We start from the raw sequence: 17,500 nt of genomic DNA on the forward strand, positions 1-17,500 counted from the left end.
TAGTGCATCGTGCAAAATTGGAAAATGGCCTGGAGGGTCTGCTGTGGTGGGTGAAAGCACCACTTTCGGCGGTGGTTCTCGCTGAAGCTCCACCCGGTTAAGTTTCGTTCATTCAGCGTTCAGAGTGAAAGCGGCTGTGAAACTGCATCGCGTGCCCAGTTTGGGCCTTTAACACAGTAAAATCACGTCTTAACGCTTTACTCTGTCAGTGCTGCTGTCCGTCTCAGATCATCCTGAGCAGAACCTTATAAATGACCCCTGGTCTGTTTTATCTGCTGAAGCTCTGAAGACTGGCTGTGTGTCCGCTGAGCCTCGAGGTCTTCACCATAAAGCAAAGCTAAAGCCGACTTTTTGTTTTCACAATGTACAAATCAATCGAACCACAAAACCAGCTCCAGACCTCGAGAGGTGGTCGGTTCGTTTTGGGGCCATTTAGAGGTTCAGAGTTTGTTCGGCGTGCTCACATCTGCAGAAGAAACCCCGGCCATCTGAGTCCACTTCAGACTCTGAAACGGCCCAAGTGTGAAAACGCCCTGAGATACCAGACGGGTTCAATAACAAAAACACATCAGAGCCTTAGACTCATTAGCCTTTCTGTCAGATACACTGATGGCTCCCCTGTAGATCACCCATCAAAGGAAAGGGACCAGGATCACTGACCTGATATTCTTTGGGTGGGGCACCAGTCTCTGGTCCTGTTTTCATGAACTGACCACCGATGAAGGGAAAGAGGAAGACTGATATAAATTCTACATGCACAGAGATGTGAATGTGTTCTGGATGCCGTAGTGGTACAGGCTAGAGGGGGGCTGCACATCCTCTGCACCCCTTTATGCTGTAAAGGCTGTTTCTCTGCTTTATTAGGATCCAGTGTCATAAATCTGCATGATTTGTATATTTTTTTCATTGCTAAAACACTTTCAGTCCCATTAGAATCCATTTCGAGTCACTGTAAGCCGTTTGATTTCATTCTGAACAGAAATGTGTTCATGAAGTCGTCTCATCGCATTTTTATGCCTTTTAAGTAGCTGTAATTATCAAAACATTAAAAAAAGATTTTTTAAATCCATTTTGAAATTTTAAAGAAATTTTCTTACTAAAATGTGAAATATTACAGCAATCAAAATGAAAAGCACATTTGTTAAAAATGTAAAATATGTGTATTGATTTCTGCAGATTTTTGGTTGTTTTCCAGCAGCTCGTCTTAGGTGGGTAAATTGCAGTGTTGACTGCCAAGTTGACAAAACAATACACAAGTAGAGAAGGTAGATAGAGATTTCTCAATGTTAGTCTATAGCATTACACTGTACTGATCTACTGATTTATTTTAAAGGAAAACGATGTTTGAGTCAAACTAACTTGTATTTAAAGTCTGTGTTTTATACTGTTCCCTCATTGGGCGAGGGCGTGGGTTTAGGGTAACAGGCCTATTTTAGGTTATCCTTTATCTTTAACACAAGTTTTCTTTGGCGAAACATGGATTCAACTCAACGGATCAAACGCCCCCTTTTGGCTGGAAAGTGCTGTGATCTTAATTCAGAGCTGCCTTGTGCAGCGTTTGTCCTACAGTTATAACATATACCATATAAGGTAGACATGAAACAGCGAACAGAGGCACCATCTCCCGTGTTTCTTTAATCCGTCACTCGATGTACAGTTTGTTTGAGTTTAGGCAACTTTCATGGCGTCTTGACAAATCTTTGGAGGCGTAATGGCTGGAAGAGCTTCAGACAACCTGGAAGTTCAGGCTGTTCTTAAGCCACGAAACAACGACTTCAGTTCCTCATAATGTGTCTCGTAATCAGATTCACATCGAGTTACATATCCTTTTAAACGGAACCCGATACACCTGGCAGCTTTCCGCAGAACGTGTCTGATCTGAGCCAGACGAGCAGAGATTATCACTTTCCCTCTGAAGGCTGAGGCACGGTCCCGGATTGAATCGCGGATCAATGACAGACTTGTGAAGTCTAGTCCGTCTAGATCTACATGATTTCCCAGCTTTGTTGTGGAGCCAAAGTCCCGTCTGTAGTCCTTTAGGATGCGCGTTCTCATTATGGTGCTGCATTTCCTTGGACTAATGTGCTCAACAAGTGCGTTCGCCAATAAAGCTGTGTGGACGGCCTGGATGGTCCAGTAATCGCTGACGGTGGGGCGGGAAGAAGATTAAAGCTGTAGGATAATTGAGTTTAGTAGTGGAGTTGCCTCTGTAGGCCTCGCTGGGGAAGGAGCGTCCCTTTGCCTCGTCCTTGGCCTTATTTCGTGTTTGTCGATAATTCATTAGCACCCGAGAGCGAGGAGGAGGGTAGGAAGCAGTCATGAAAAATCAGTTGTTTCCACAAACTACTACAAAGCGTCTTTGCTTTTAAAGATTAGGCCTTATGGTTTATTCACGAAAGTCATCCTGCGTGCTTTCTGGGTTCTGAGGCAGTGGAAGCCCCTCAACGGCCGTGACTGTGACGCTTATTTTTGTCCACTGCATTTATTTCGGGAAACCATCAGAACCGCTATTAAGGCGCGTGGAGTTAAGTTCACTTAAAACTTCACTACCACATGGTAAAGCGCTGACTTGTCTCGCTTCATTCAGAACTTCCTCCTCATGCGAGGAAACACGCTGCCTTCTTAAGCCGTGAGGGGGCTAATCGAGGAGTTCACTGAAGGGTTCGTGCGGAAGCCTGGAAAAATGAGAGAACGCGCTGTAAGTCGATGATTAAGTATGCGCACGTCTCCTCGGGTCAAACACAAGGATGTATTCGTTTATTGAATGGGGCATTTAAAACCTCTGTGATGTTGTAATGAGTGAAATATAAAGTGCGTTCAGAAGCGTCTCTTCGGGTTTGCACCACCTTCTCAATCCTCCTCCGCTTTCAAGGTGAGGCAGAGCGCGGCGGTAAGTCGGCTCCACGCACAGATAACAAGCCCTGATCTTTCTTTAAGTGACTGCGAACTTAAGCAGGTTTCCCTTTCCTACCATTCCACAGGAGTACCAGCGGCCCCTGATGGAGGCGGAGCCCCGCATCCTGAGCCCCAGGAAGATCCGGCCCATTTTCTTCCGCGTGCGGGAGATCACCCAGTGCCACTCCATGTTCCAGATCGCCCTGGCGTCCCGCGTGGCCGAATGGGACGCTAGCGAGAAGATTGGGGATCTGTTCGTAGCCTCAGTGAGCGAGAACGATTTTCTTCCGACAAACATTTCACATTACGGGGAAATTCCATTGAATTTGAGTAAGATGGTAAACGAAGTCTTTCAGAACGGTTTGATGTGAATAACTTTGTTTTAGGGAAATTCAGGTCACGGTGGTGGTCGGAACCGAACATCTGAAGCGTTTGATACCTCTAAAAGTTACATCACAGAAAGCTGCTTCACAAAATGCTCACAAATATTTAAACCCAGATGTTTTTTTTTTTAAAGTTTTGAGAAGATTTTAGCCTAAATCATATATTTTTATAAAGTCCACACATGGCACAGTTAAATAAATACAGTAAGAAATGAATAAACTGGCCGTGAACGCGGCTTTAATATGTTTTAATGTTCAGTTCCTTCCTCCTAATTAGAGCTCCTTAACGAGCAGCTCGTTGCTACGTCAGAGTAACGAGCTCCGCCCACTCGCTGCTCAGCCGGCAGTTCGTTCTCCAGCTCCTTACACTAAATTCCCAAACTGTCGTCTCCACTGAGCAGCTTTTCAGTCGGCAGCTGTGACAGAAGAACAGCTGAACAACCTGGAATCAGCCAGAAATGAACCCAACACCATTCGCCAGACGTGCCTGATCTTCAGAGTCGGACCAAATCAGACTGAGCCGTAAAACTGACCCAATATCAGGTTCAGCTCAGTTTGGTCAGTTTGTCCAGATCAGTATTGATGTTGTTTTGTTCCAGCCGGTCTGTAAAGCTTCTTACAGCCCGTTTAGTTTGGCCAATGGTCGTTCCTGTCAACTTTAAAGAAAGTTGGAAAATCTCTCTATAATATGTGGTATGTGGTAATGAGTATGTTTACATCTCAGTCACTGATCTATGCAGAAATTTGTGGAATATTGAGAAACAGCTAGGCCTTCATTTCACCCCATAAATGTTTTCCATAAATATGAAAATGAAAGCACCTCTACGATAATGCTAATTTCTACTACGGCCTCTATGAGATTTCTATTAGTATGTTAGCAATAAGCTGATACTACTCTTTAGCCCTTCTACAACCCCAATTCCAGTGAAGTTTATATAACATAAATAAAAACAGAATACGATGATTTGCAAATCCTTTTCAACCTACATTCAACTGAATCCACTACAAAGACGAGATATTTAATGTTCAAACGGATAAACTTTATTGTTTTTTGTAAATATTCACTAATTTTGAATTTGATGCCTGCAACACGTTCCAAAGAAGTTGGGACAGTGGCAACAAAAGACTGGGAAAGTTGAGGAATGCTCAAAAAACACCTGTTTGGAACATTCCACAGGTGAACAGGTTAACTGGAAACAGGGGGGAGGGGTGTTAGTGCCCATGGCAGGGGTAACCTGCACATCTGTGAAGGCCCCATTAATGCTGAAAGGTCCATACAGGTGTTGGAGCAACATCTGCTGCCATCCAAGCAGCGTCTTTTTCAGGGACGTCCTGCTTATTTCAGCGAGACGATGCCGAGCCACATTCTGCACGTGTTACAACAGTGTGGCTTCGTAGTAAAAGAGTGCGGGTACTAGACTGGCCTGCCTGCAGTCCAGACCGTCTCCCATTGAAAATGTGTGGCGCATTATGAAGCTCAAAATACGACAGTGGAGACCCCCGGACTGCTGAGCAGCTGAAGCTGGACATCAAGCAGGAATGGGAAAGAATTCCACCTACAAAGCTCCAACAATCAGTGTCCTCAGTTCCCAAACGCTTATTGAGTGTTAAAGGAAAGGTGATGTAACACAGTGGGAAACACGCCCCTGTCCCAACTTCTCTGGAACGTGCTGCAGGCATCAAATTCAAAATGAGTGAATATTTGCAAAAAACAAAGTTTATCCGTTTGAACATTAAATATCTCGTCTTTGTAGTGTGTTCAGTTGAAAAGGATTTGCAAATCATCGTATTCTGTTTTTATTTATGTTTTACACAACGTCCCAACTTCATAAACACAGACATTTGAAAGTTTAAAAGTCATTCTATGTTTTTATTGTAAAACCAACATTAACATAAATTTGACCTAAATGTCTGCATATAGTTATATATCATATATCTGAGCAGAGGGTCCTGGCGTAGAGCTGCAGCTGCTGCTTTCCATTGCTTACAAATGACTGAAACCTGGTTAGACCACCACTTTTAACCGCAGTCAGTGACGTATCCAGGACTTCTAGAAGGCCTAGAGTGACATTTTTTCTGGATTAATTGAAATGGATTAATTGATTCCAGCATCATTATGTTTGTAGTTAATCTAACATGTAAGGGCTTCTTCTCAGCTCTCGATCTGTCCAGATACTGGAAACACAATCCTGATGTACAAGTCAAGGTTTTATACCCTTTGTTTCCAAACAAAAAAAGTACAGATATGTATTTTTATAGTTCTCAGAAATCTCTCAGGCCTCAAAGGCCCCTGAGGGCCCTGTGGGGACTACAGAGAACAAATCTAAACTACAGCCGTTACACTCTGCAGTCAAACTGAGCAGCCGGTCAAATGGCACGTTTTGTTGATTTTCTAAGTGAAAATAAATTGACACCCTCTACAGGGAAAACAGTTAAATATGCACAGTTTAGTACACACCTTCTATTCGTTTTCATTTATTTATTTAATAAAATATAAAATACGAAATTTGGCTTTTGCACAGGCCACGTTTTCTTTTTTACAATATGTTAAATTCACCAAAAACCACAGACTCTCAATACCATGTCAAAAACATAGGAGGGTTAGGACTAGGTTTTGGGTTGAGGTTGAGGTTAGGTTTAGGATTAGGGCTGGGGTGAGGGGGTTAGGATTAGGTTTTGGGTTGAGGTTAGGTTTAGGATTAGGGCTGGGGTGAGGGGGTTAGGACTAGGTTTTGGGTTGAGGTTAGGTTTAGGATTAGGGCTGGGGTGAGGGGGTTAGGACTAGGTTTTGGGTTGAGGTTAGGTTTAGGATTAGGGCTGGGGTGAGGGGGTTAGGACTAGGTTTTGGGTTGAGGTTGAGGTTAGGTTTAGGATTAGGGCTGGGGTGAGGGGGTTAGGACTAGGTTTTGGGTTGAGGTTAGGTTTAGGATTAGGGCTGGGGTGAGGGGGTTAGGACTAGGTTTTGGGTTGAGGTTAGGTTTAGGATTAGGGCTGGGGTGAGGGGGTTAGGACTAGGTTTTGGGTTGAGGTTGAGGTTAGGTTTAGGATTAGGGCTGGGGTGAGGGGGTTAGGACTAGGTTTTGGGTTGAGGTTGAGGTTAGGTTTAGGATTAGGGCTGGGGTGAGGGGGTTAGGATTAGGTTTGGGGCTGAGGTTAAGGTTAGGTTTAGGATTAGGGCTGGGGTGAGGGGGTTAGGACTAGGTTTTGGGTTGAGGTTAGGTTTAGGATTAGGGCTGGGGTGAGGGGGTTAAGATTAGGTTTGGGGCTGAGGTTAAGGTTAGGTTTAGGATTAGGGCTGGGGTGAGGGGGTTAGGACTAGGTTTTGGGTTGAGGTTGAGGTTAGGTTTAGGATTAGGGCTGGGGTGAGGGGGTTAGGACTAGGTTTTGGGTTGAGGTTAGGTTTAGGATTAGGGCTGGGGTGAGGGGGTTAGGATTAGGTTTGGGGCTGAGGTTAAGGTTAGGTTTAGGATTAGGGCTGGGGTGAGGGGGTTAGGACTAGGTTTTGGGTTGAGGTTGAGGTTAGGTTTAGGATTAGGCTGGGGTGAGGGGGTTAGGACTAGGTTTGGGGCTGAGGTTGAGGTTAGGGATAGGATTAGGGCTGGGGTGAGGGGGTTAGGACTAGGTTTTGGGTTGAGGTTAGGTTTAGGATTAGGGCTGGGGTGAGGGGGTTAGGATTAGGTTTTGGGTTGAGGTTAGGTTTAGGATTAGGGCTGGGGTGAGGGGGTTAGGACTAGGTTTGGGGCTGAGGTTAAGGTTAGGTTTAGGATTAGGGCTGGGGTGAGGGGGTTAGGATTAGGTTTTGGGTTGAGGTTGAGGTTAGGTTTAGGATTAGGGCTGGGGTGAGGGGGTTAGGATTAGGTTTTGGGTTGAGGTTAGGTTTAGGATTAGGGCTGGGGTGAGGGGGTTAGGATTAGGTTTTGGGTTGAGGTTAGGTTTAGGATTAGGGCTGGGGTGAGGGGGTTAGGATTAGGTTTTGGGTTGAGGTTAGGTTTAGGATTAGGGCTGGGGTGAGGGGGTTAGGACTAGGTTTGGGGCTGAGGTTAAGGTTAGGTTTAGGATTAGGGCTGGGGTGAGGGGGTTAGGATTAGGTTTTGGGTTGAGGTTGAGGTTAGGTTTAGGATTAGGGCTGGGGTGAGGGGGTTAGGATTAGGTTTTGGGTTGAGGTTAGGTTTAGGATTAGGGCTGGGGTGAGGGGGTTAGGATTAGGTTTTGGGTTGAGGTTAGGTTTAGGATTAGGGCTGGGGTGAGGGGGTTAGGACTAGGTTTGGGGTTGAGGTTAGGTTTAGGATTAGGGCTGGGGTGAGGGGGTTAGGACTAGGTTTTGGGTTGAGGTTGAGGTTAGGTTTAGGATTAGGGCTGGGGTGAGGGGGTTAGGACTAGGTTTTGGGTTGAGGTTGAGGTTAGGTTTAGGATTAGGGCTGGGGTGAGGGGGTTAGGACTAGGTTTTGGGTTGAGGTTGAGGTTAGGTTTAGGATTAGGGCTGGGGTGAGGGGGTTAGGACTAGGTTTTGGGTTGAGGTTGAGGTTAGGGTTAGCATTAGAGCCAGGGTGAGGGTAAAGATTAGGTTTTAGGTTGAGGTTAAGGTTAGAGTTAGGATTAGGGTCAGAATGAGGATTAGGATCAGGTTTTTGGTGGAGGTCAAGGTTAGGTCTCCTTGATTGCCGTGATCGCTCTATGGATCCTCGCTCATGCCCCTTCCAGCAGATGTGGGATGCACTGCGGTCTGGTCTCCAGACTCTGTGACCACCTACCAGGACCATTGAGCCACTCCCAGCCTGCCTGGCTGCTGTCTGAGCTGCACACGCCGGTTACTCTGCTGTGTATATGGTAACCGATGGAACACAGATGCAGCAGATGAAGATACATAAGTAGTACTGCTTGTTTCATGTTGCGTGAACGTAACCGGAGGCGTGAGTTCAGGCTCAGAGGCTACTGCGGTTTAGTTCCTACACAACACGTCTTTCATGAAACGCAGAAACAATTACAGCGAGATGGCTGTCTCTGTATCACGGGGTGAAGAGAGTTAGCGTAGCAGTGCTGCAGGCGGACTAATGGCCTAATGAATGAACGGTGCTGTGACCCTCCACATGGAGAGCGTCCACAGGGCCCTCTTATTATTCACCAGTTAAAAGCGCACACTCAGTCTGTGATGTCTTCTACTGTGCAGTGTTTCCGATTTCCACAGAGCCCCTTAAGCATGATGAGTTACCACAGAGACCGTTTTATTCCAGCTTGCTTATTTATAGCTTATAATTGTGTAGCTGACATTGCTAAACATAAGCTGTAGCGCAGACAAACAGGAGTATTGGGAAAAAGAAACCTTGGTAACTTTACAGGAGGAGGAAAAAACCTACTTTACTTTTAATGGAAGTCAATGGAACCAGAATTTTTCCACCTCATTTTTCGGGCCGTTTCTTTTGGTCCACTTTTCATGAAATTTACACACAATGTAAAGAGCAACAGGAATTTTCAAATCATGTCAAAAACTGAAAAATGATGAAAATGGGGAGGTTTTGTTCCGACAGCAGCGATAAGCACATGCTAGACAGAGCTGAATATACTCTGTTCTCTTTTTATATACAGTGCTGTGCAGTTTAATTTCCTCTCAAAACATTCAGCACAACTAGTGTAAAAAAGCAGAAAACAACATAAAACTACACAGAAGCCTCAACAGCTAAACGGAATGTGTTCACTCTTTACCTGTACTACGGCTTTCAGCCTTTCAGTAGCCTCGTTTTCAGTTCCTCAAATCTGCAGGGATTTTTCCACACATCCAACGTTCCGTCTTAGAAGTTGGTTCCATTTTCTCACAATCCCAAACACATTCAGTGACGTTGGGGTGGTCAGTCCATTGTTCTGAGAACAGCAGCAGCTTCTCTGTTAGACGTCTGCAACATCTGCACGTCCTTTCAGACCCACAGCGCTGAGTGGTCTCCTCACAGTGGAAGGCTGGACAGAAACACCTGTGGATGTTTTCAGATCTGAAGCAGCTTGATCTTCTCCTCTCTCTCAGAGATCAAAGCTTTCAGTGCTGTTTATCTGATGGGGGCAGTTTTGGTGGTGAGTCCCATTTTACAACGGTGTTTCAGCACCACTGATAAAAACAAAACAAAACAAAAAGACTTTGAGAATAAAGTTGTTATCTTGAGATAATGAGTTATTTATCTTGTTATTTCAAGATGACAAAATCGGTTGCTGTAGTGGCAACGACGAAAACTCTGCAAGTTCCATGGGATCGTTCATATTGATTACCCAGGGAAGTTACTCCCTTCCTTTTGCGAACCATTTGGCCTCAATACCGCAGCTTTTCCCCTTTAATGCTGTAATTTTATTACTTTTTTCTAAATATTTTGACATTTTATCTCAAACTATTATGGCTCTGTTCTTGAAATATTCCAACTTTATTCCCAAATATTACGACTTTATTCTCAAAGTCTACTATTTTCAGTTTTTTAACAGTGGCCCTGAAACGCCGTCGTACATTTCTCAGTATCTTTTGATCATTTTTGATCTCCAGTTTTGGAAACTCCAGTCTTTTCACTTCTTTTCCTTTGACTTTCCCTCCATTACGCTGTGGATCTTATCTGAGAAAATAAATCAGACAATCTACAGGTGAAACAAAGAAGCTGCTGGTGCTTTTAGAACAACACTGACCTCCCCAGAGTCCAGACCTCGACATCGCTGAGTGCTTTGTGAGACGGAGAGAAAGTAACCAACATCAGAGACTGAAATTTGGTGGAGTGAAAAAGATCCCTGCAGGTTTTTAAAAGCTGAATGTGGGTGTCCTGAAAAGAGTGTAAGCCGAGGCTTCTGTTGATTTTCTGTTAAATGTTTATGTGTTCTGCTTTTCCTGATGCTGAAAAATGAATAACTTGTACTCCGTTTCTATTTTTCAGTGGAAATGAAAAAAGAGGGTGGTCTCTGATTTTTGCACTATCCTGTATGTAAACAGAAATTTGAGTGTATGTGTGTTTACGCTGCGTTGTCCCACTAGGCGCAGCTGGCCGGGGTGGAGAGGAGACATGGCAGGAGTTAACATCTTTTCATGTCCTGTTAGTTTCCTGCCAATGTGTCCGCGGTGTTTAGCTTCAGTCAAAGCAAATATGCCCAGTTATAATTGAAGTTGTGGAGGTTTGTGGATTTGAATTCAGGGGGTTTTGGACAATTTTCTAAGTGTAGCTCATTATGATTACCACTCATTCCTTCTCTCAGTCCTACAGTCACCTGGGCTCATCCAGAAAGTTTCAGTGCGTTCATTTGTGAAGTCAAAAGGAAAAACATTGCTGTGGAATTAATCAGCTGAGTTTGGCTCATGTGAATAAATCTGCATCTGATTTTCTCCACGGGTCTTCCACAGTTCTCCAAGTCCATGGTGCTGGACGTGTACAGTGATTATGTCAATAACTTCACCAACGCCATGGCGCTCATTAAGAAGGCCTGCTTATCCAAACCTGCCTTCCTGGAGTTCCTCAAGGCAAGTACAGCTTTCTTCTGTGTTTATTGAGGTTTTTCCATGTTTACAGGGAGAGTTCATGGTCATTGCAGCAGGAGGTTTGTTGTCAGTATTACTTAGCACACTAGCATTGTGGATTCTTTTTAATGCAACTTCTGACTTCCTAATACAGATTTATGGGTTCTTGTGGGTGATTAGATGTGGTAAAGGTGAACTATGGTGTTTTTCACACCAGTCTTTGCCTGCTGTTGACGTGCTGGGTAGTGCTTTCACCTCACAGAAAGAGGAAGGCCCTGGCATTCCCCGGCCAGACGACCAGGGTGTGGGTTTCCTCCCACAGTCCAAAGAGCTGAAGGCCAGTTGGACATTCTAAATTACACCTATATGTAAGTGTGTGTGGGGATGTATGTCTGCCCTGCAATGGACTGTCCAGGGTCCAGCCTTCCACCCAGTGAGCATTGGGATCGACTCCAGCCCCCTTATCCAGACGGATAAGCGAAAGTTTTGAAAATGTAAAAGTCAAAGTTTATTTATACAGTGCTTTTTACAGCAGGTGGAGTCACAAAGCAGCTTTACAGAAAAATTCAGGTTCAAGCCCCCATGAGCGTCACCAATGGCGACACGGGCAATGAGAAACTCCCTAAGAGCTGTGTGTGTGTGTGTGTGTGTGTGTGTGTGTGTAAGTGTGTATTTCAGTGCAAAGGAACAGAAACCCTCTTGAACTTTCAGCGCACTTATAAAAGAAGGCAATAGGAACCGAATCAATAAGCCTTCTTCTGTCTGACTTTTGTGAGTAGTATATAGAGTTGCACTTGAGCCACTTGAATCGACTCAGAATCGCCCCTTAACTGACTCTTGGGCTCAGTAGTTCAGTAAAAAAAACACTACCCTGCTGGCCTAAAAGAGGAATTCCACTGATTTTTCAAACTTTCTCTGCAATTAAACTCTTAAGATTCAGGCAGAGTCACTCGGAGTGGGTTGATGTGAAATGCTCCTGGGTCAGAATCTGAATTTCAGACATCTGAAATGTTTAATGCCTTTGAAAGCCGCACAGAAAGTCATTACGTGAACTGGTTATTAATATGCTGCCTGATGCCTGAGACGGTGTTTTGTAATTATGTGGAGTGAAGATTTTGGCCTTTTTTTCTTTTATTCTTTAGTGTGAATTATACAAGTGAGTTCCGTCCACGTGAGCTGATGGGTTGAGCTGCGTTCTGACTGCTGTTATTTCACCATAACTTCACAGGTTTATTCACTAACACTGTATCACTACGCTGAGATGCTGTTGCTAAGCAACGACTCTGACAGCTGTAGGAGACGCTCGAGCCATCTGAGCGTTTTCACTTCTCACTTTGCCGCAAACAGAAAACGGACGCTGTTAAGACCACATCTGACCGACAGCCGATTTGGTCCGACTCTGAAGACGAGACGACACTAAATTCCCAAACTGTCGTCACCACTGAGCAGCTTTTCAGTCAGCAGCTGTGACAGAAGAACAGCTGAACAACCTGGAGTTTAGGCAAAGTCTTACCTGCGTGACTGCTGGTCAGTTGTGCTGCGGTCATACACCGTCTTGGTGAATGGGTCATTGTTGATCCGACAGGTTTTTAGTAGAGGTTTATATTGCAGTGCAATGTCCCTTTTGTGCCGTTGATGCCGTTGAAGGTGAGCGTGTTGTGTGCGTTCCTGAAATGTCCCAGAGCTTCAAGCTTGTATTCACAACTGTTTCTGAACTAGCTGTGAATGTGAATGATTGTGTCCGTGAATACGGCATTAAAAAAAGGAGTTAGGAAAACTTTAGGGAAGTGATTTCTGGACTAGTTTAAAGCTAAAAAGGGCTTTTTTGGTGGGTAATTGACACTGACAGAGTGATTTAGTGAAGACTAGGCTTAATCTATGTGTGGGAAACTGACCCTCCATTGTGTAAATGCACAGTCAAGCGTGGTCTGATATTCCCTCTCCTGAGTGCTCCCGAGTGCACCTCCACTCCCTGACAGTACAGTATGTAATGACTGCCAAAGGCTTTTGGTAAAGCTGAGACAATCGATACTATGATACTAACCTCCACCCACACCCCCTCTCTCCATCTCTCTCTCCCTCTTACCTTCCCCGGAGTGCCGGAATCTCTCCGCTCTGTTTGGAGGTGATTCTGTTGCTAACGCTGAGTCTTTTAACCGCTGCAGGGCTGTGGAGCTGAGCTAACGGTTTCTCACATGTGAATCTCTCTTTCTTTCCGTGTGTGTGTTTGTAGAAGAAGCAGTCGTCCAGCGCTGACCGTATCACTCTTTACGGCCTGATGGTGAAGCCTATTCAGCGTTTTCCTCAGTTCATTCTCCTTTTGCAGGTCAGTGTTTTTCACGTAAATTTCACAGCTCTTTTCACACAATAAGGTGCGCCAGGTGATCTCAGGTCTTTGAGGAAAGGTAAAAGCTTGTCAGGCAAGCGGGAAAGTAGGCCACACTTGGTCTTGGCACTCAATGGTCAGATGGTATAAATCCATTCTAGTGACGAGAAGCGTGTTTCTCCTCAGAGCACCATTCAGAACGACCTTCTTTATTTTAATGAAAAACTTTTTTTTTCAAAACCTTCTTAAACGGCGTTTTAAAAGCAAAACCTTTTCCCTTTTTGCTATTTTGTACTTACTCCTGCCCAGCAACACATCACCCAGTTGAAGATGGTGCTTTCAGCCTATCAACAGTAAGTGTGTATACATGCACTTAATAATCCGATAACTGCAGAAGTTCTGATTTTATCAGTAATCTGGTCAACACATTTACATGCACTTGAGTAATCAGATAATGGGGAAACTCCAGGTCTACATGAGTCAGACAGTAATCAGATAATGGGGAAACTCCAGGTCTACAGGAGTCAGACAGTAATCAGATAATGGGGAAACTCCAGGTCTACAGGAGTCAGACACTAATCAGATAATGGGGAAACTCCAGGTCTACAGGAGTCAGACAGTAATCAGATAATGGGGAAACTCCAGGTCTACAGGAGTCAGACAGTAATCAGATAATGGGGAAACTGCAGGTCTACAGGAGTCAGACAGTAATCAGATAATGGGGAAACTCCAGGTCTACAGGAGTCAGACAGTAATCAGATAATGGGGAAACTCCAGGTCTACAGGAGTCAGACAGTAATCAGATAATGGGGAAACTCCAGGTCTACAGGAGTCAGACAGTAATCAGATAATGGAGAAACTCCAGGTCTACATGAGTCAGAGAGTAATCAGATAACGGGGAAACTCCAGGTCTACAGGAGTCAGACAGTAATCAGATCATGGGGAAACTCCAGGTCTACAGGAGTCAGACAGTAATCAGATAAGGGGGAAACTCCAGGTCTACAGGAGTCAGACAGTAATCAGATAATGGGGAAACTGCAGGTCTACAGGAGTCGGACAGTAATCAGATAATGGGGAAACTCCAGGTCTACAGGAGTCAGACAGTAATCAGATAATGGGGAAACTCCAGGTCTACAGGAGTCAGACAGTAATCAGATAATGGGGAAACTCCAGGTCTACAGGAGTCAGACAGTAATCAGATAATGGGGAAACTCCAGGTCTACAGGAGTCAGACAGTAATCAGATAATGGGGAAACTCCAGGTCTACAGGAGTCAGACAGTAATCAGATAATGGGGAAACTCCAGGTCTACAGGAGTCAGACAGTAATCAGATAATGGGGAAACTGCAGGTCTACAGGAGTCGGACAGTAATCAGATAATGGGGAAACTCCAGGTCTACATGAGTCAGACAGTAATCAGATAATGGAGAAACTCCAGGTCTACAGGAGTCAGACAGTAATCAGATAATGGGGAAACTCCAGGTCTACAGGAGTCAGACAGTAATCAGATAATGGGGAAACTCCAGGTCTATATGAGTCAGACAGTAATCAGATAATGGAGAAACTCCAGGTCTACAGGAGTCAGACAGTAATCAGATAATGGGGGAAACTCCAGGTCTACAGGAGTCAGACAGTAATCAGATAACGGGGAAACTCCAGGTCTACAGGAGTCAGACAGTAATCAGATAACGGGGAAACTCCAGGTCTACAGGAGTCAGACAGTAATCAGATCATGGGGAAACTCCAGGTCTACAGGAGTCAGACAGTAATCAGATAATGGGGAAACTCCAGGTCTACAGGAGTCAGACAGTAATCAGATAACGGGGAAACTCCAGGTCTACAGGAGTCAGACAGTAATCAGATAATGGGGAAACTCCAGGTCTACAGGAGTCAGACAGTAATCAGATCATGGGGAAACTCCAGGTCTACAGGAGTCAGACAGTAATCAGATAATGGGAAACTCCAGGTCTACAGGAGTCAGACAGTAATCAGGTAATGGGGAAACTCCAGGTCTACAGGAGTCAGACAGTAATCAGATAATGGGGAAACTCCAGGTCTACAGGAGTCAGACAGTAATCAGATAATGGAGAAACTCCAGGTCTACAGGAGTCAGACAGTAATCAGATAATGGGGAAACTCCAGGTCTACAGGAGTCAGACAGTAATCAGATAATGGGGAAACTCCAGGTCTACAGGAGTCAGACAGTAATCAGATTTCTGCTTTATAACCAGCCAGTAAACTCACAGAAGATGACGTGTGACGTAAGTGTAACGTAAAACTCAAACTTCATGACCCGACCTTTTACCTGAAAACATGGACTGACATCATCTAGAAGAATAAATAAACCCTGTTTCATCGAGAATGGTTGTGTCTCACGCAAACCTTCACGCACACACACGCAAACCCACACGCACACCTTCACGCACACACCCCCACACGCACATGCACACGCACACACACATACACACACCAAATGTCACTGAGAAAAGTGATTCGACAACAGAAATATCAGGCTGACCTGCTCAGTCGGGGGGTCTCAGATGACGGGGAAATGTCAGTGTCTCTGCGTCCGTCAGTGGACGAGTGGACGACTTTCCCTCCTTCGTTCCTCTCGTCCGCTCAGCGTGCAGATCTGAGCTGCTCTGTTCTGGAACTTCATTTCATCCCTCAGTGGACATCGAATGATAACTCTCAAATGTGAATAAGGAATTTTCCCTCTGCAAAGGTTTTCAGAGCGTGTGTGTGTGTGTGTGTGTGTGTGTGTGTGTGTGTGTGTGTGTGTGTGTGTGTTTAATCACAAGTTAGCTGGAACCAAACATAAAACCTCGCTTCTGAGAGAAGAGCTGCAATCTGCAAAAAAGACATGCTGCACAGACTGATTCTCTCTCTCTCTCTCTCTCTCTCTCTCTCTCTCTCTCTCTCTGTCTCTCTCTCTCTCTCTCTCTCTCTCTCTCTGTGTCTCTCTCTCTCTCTCTCTCTCTCTCTCTCTGTGTCTCTCTCTCTCTCTCTCTCTCTCTCTCTCTCTGTGTCTCTCTCTCTCTCTCTCTCTCTCTCTCTCTCTCTCTCTGTCTCTCTCTCTCTCTCTCTCTCTCTGTCTCTCTCTCTCTCTCTCTGTGTCTCTCTGTGTCTCTCTGTCTCTCTCTCTCTCTCTCTCTCTCTCTCTGTGTCTCTCTGTGTCTCTCTGTCTCTCTCTCTCTCTCTCTCTCTCTCTCTCTCTCTCTGTGTCTCTCTGTGTCTCTCTGTGTCTCTCTCTCTCTCTCTCTCTCTCTCTCTCTCTCTCTGTGTCTCTCTCTCTCTCTCTCTCTCTCTCTCTCTCTCTCTGTCTCTCTCTGTCTCTCTCTGTCTCTCTGTCTTTCTCTCTCTCTCTCTCTCTCTCTCTCTCTCTCTCTCTCTCTCTCTCTCTCTGTCTCAGGATATGCTGAAGAATACTCCTAGAGGTCATGTGGACCGGCTGCCCTTACAGTTGGCTCTGACGGAGCTGGAGACTCTGGCTGAGAAGCTGAATGAGCAGAAGAGAGTGGCTGACCAGATCACTGAAACACTGCAGCTGGCCAGGAGTGTTGCTGACCGCTCGGTTAGCAAGGTAATGCTCCCTTATGGTTTACACTTATTAAAACGTTCTTTCTTACATGATAAATCCACCCCATCGTTCTCCACCCCAGCATTCTCCACCCCAGTGTTCTGTAGTGAGAACTCTGAGTAGTGAGTCTTCTCCCACCGCAGTGTTGTCCACCCCAGAATATTCCCACTGTGGTGAATGTTCTCCCACCGCAGCGAATGTTATCCCACCAAAACGTTCTCCCAAAGTAGGTAGTGTTCTCCTACCACACTGTCTCACACCACTGTCTTCAGCTGGGAAATAACACACACATCTCTCATTAGCACTGACAAGCTGCAGTCATCACCCCCGTCCGTTACACACACACACACACACACACACACACACACACACAAACAAACCACCCAGCTGCTTCAAATCTCAGCAAATGTGTTTCTGAATAAGAGGAATTAAGGAGTAAATGAAACATTTAATTGAAAAGTGCGACTCGCCCTCTGTATCTGTTGTGCTCACTCGCTCGCTCTCTCTCCCTCTCTCCCTCCCTCTCTCCCTCTCTCCCTCTCTCTCTCTCCCTCGCTCGCTCTCTCTCCCTCCCTCTCTCCCTCTCTCCCTCTCTCTCTCTCCCTCGCTCACTCTCTCTCTCTCCCTCTCTCTTGCCCTCTCTCTCTTGCTCTTTCTCTATCTGTCCCTCTCTCTCTCTCGCTCTTCCTCTCCCTCCCACTCTCTCTCCCCCTCTCTCTCTCGCTCGCTCTCTTTCCATTACTGTCTTTTTCACTCCGTTCACATTTCCAGGCTGAAGTGGCTCAGATCCGATTTTCTGCTCTAATGTGACTCAGATCTGGTGTTTTCAGCGCCGTGTGGACACAA

The 17,500-nt window shown here is 45.3% G+C and overlaps 1 protein-coding gene across 1 annotated transcript in view; it reads left to right on the forward strand.

Moving 5' to 3' along the window:
- The window catches only part of arhgef10la (Rho guanine nucleotide exchange factor (GEF) 10-like a), a 263,737-nt gene that overhangs the window by 63,041 nt on the left and 183,196 nt on the right, over positions 1 to 17,500 (forward strand). Inside the window, exons 11-14 of the mRNA XM_017716475.2 lie at positions 2,982 to 3,161; positions 10,636 to 10,752; positions 12,983 to 13,075; positions 16,487 to 16,657. Coding sequence (XP_017571964.1) covers positions 2,982 to 3,161; positions 10,636 to 10,752; positions 12,983 to 13,075; positions 16,487 to 16,657 — 561 coding nt within the window. The remainder of the gene's footprint in view (positions 1 to 2,981; positions 3,162 to 10,635; positions 10,753 to 12,982; positions 13,076 to 16,486; positions 16,658 to 17,500) is intronic.

Source organism: Pygocentrus nattereri, chromosome 21 (genome assembly GCF_015220715.1).
Source record: "Pygocentrus nattereri isolate fPygNat1 chromosome 21, fPygNat1.pri, whole genome shotgun sequence".
NCBI lineage: Eukaryota > Metazoa > Chordata > Actinopteri > Characiformes > Serrasalmidae > Pygocentrus > Pygocentrus nattereri.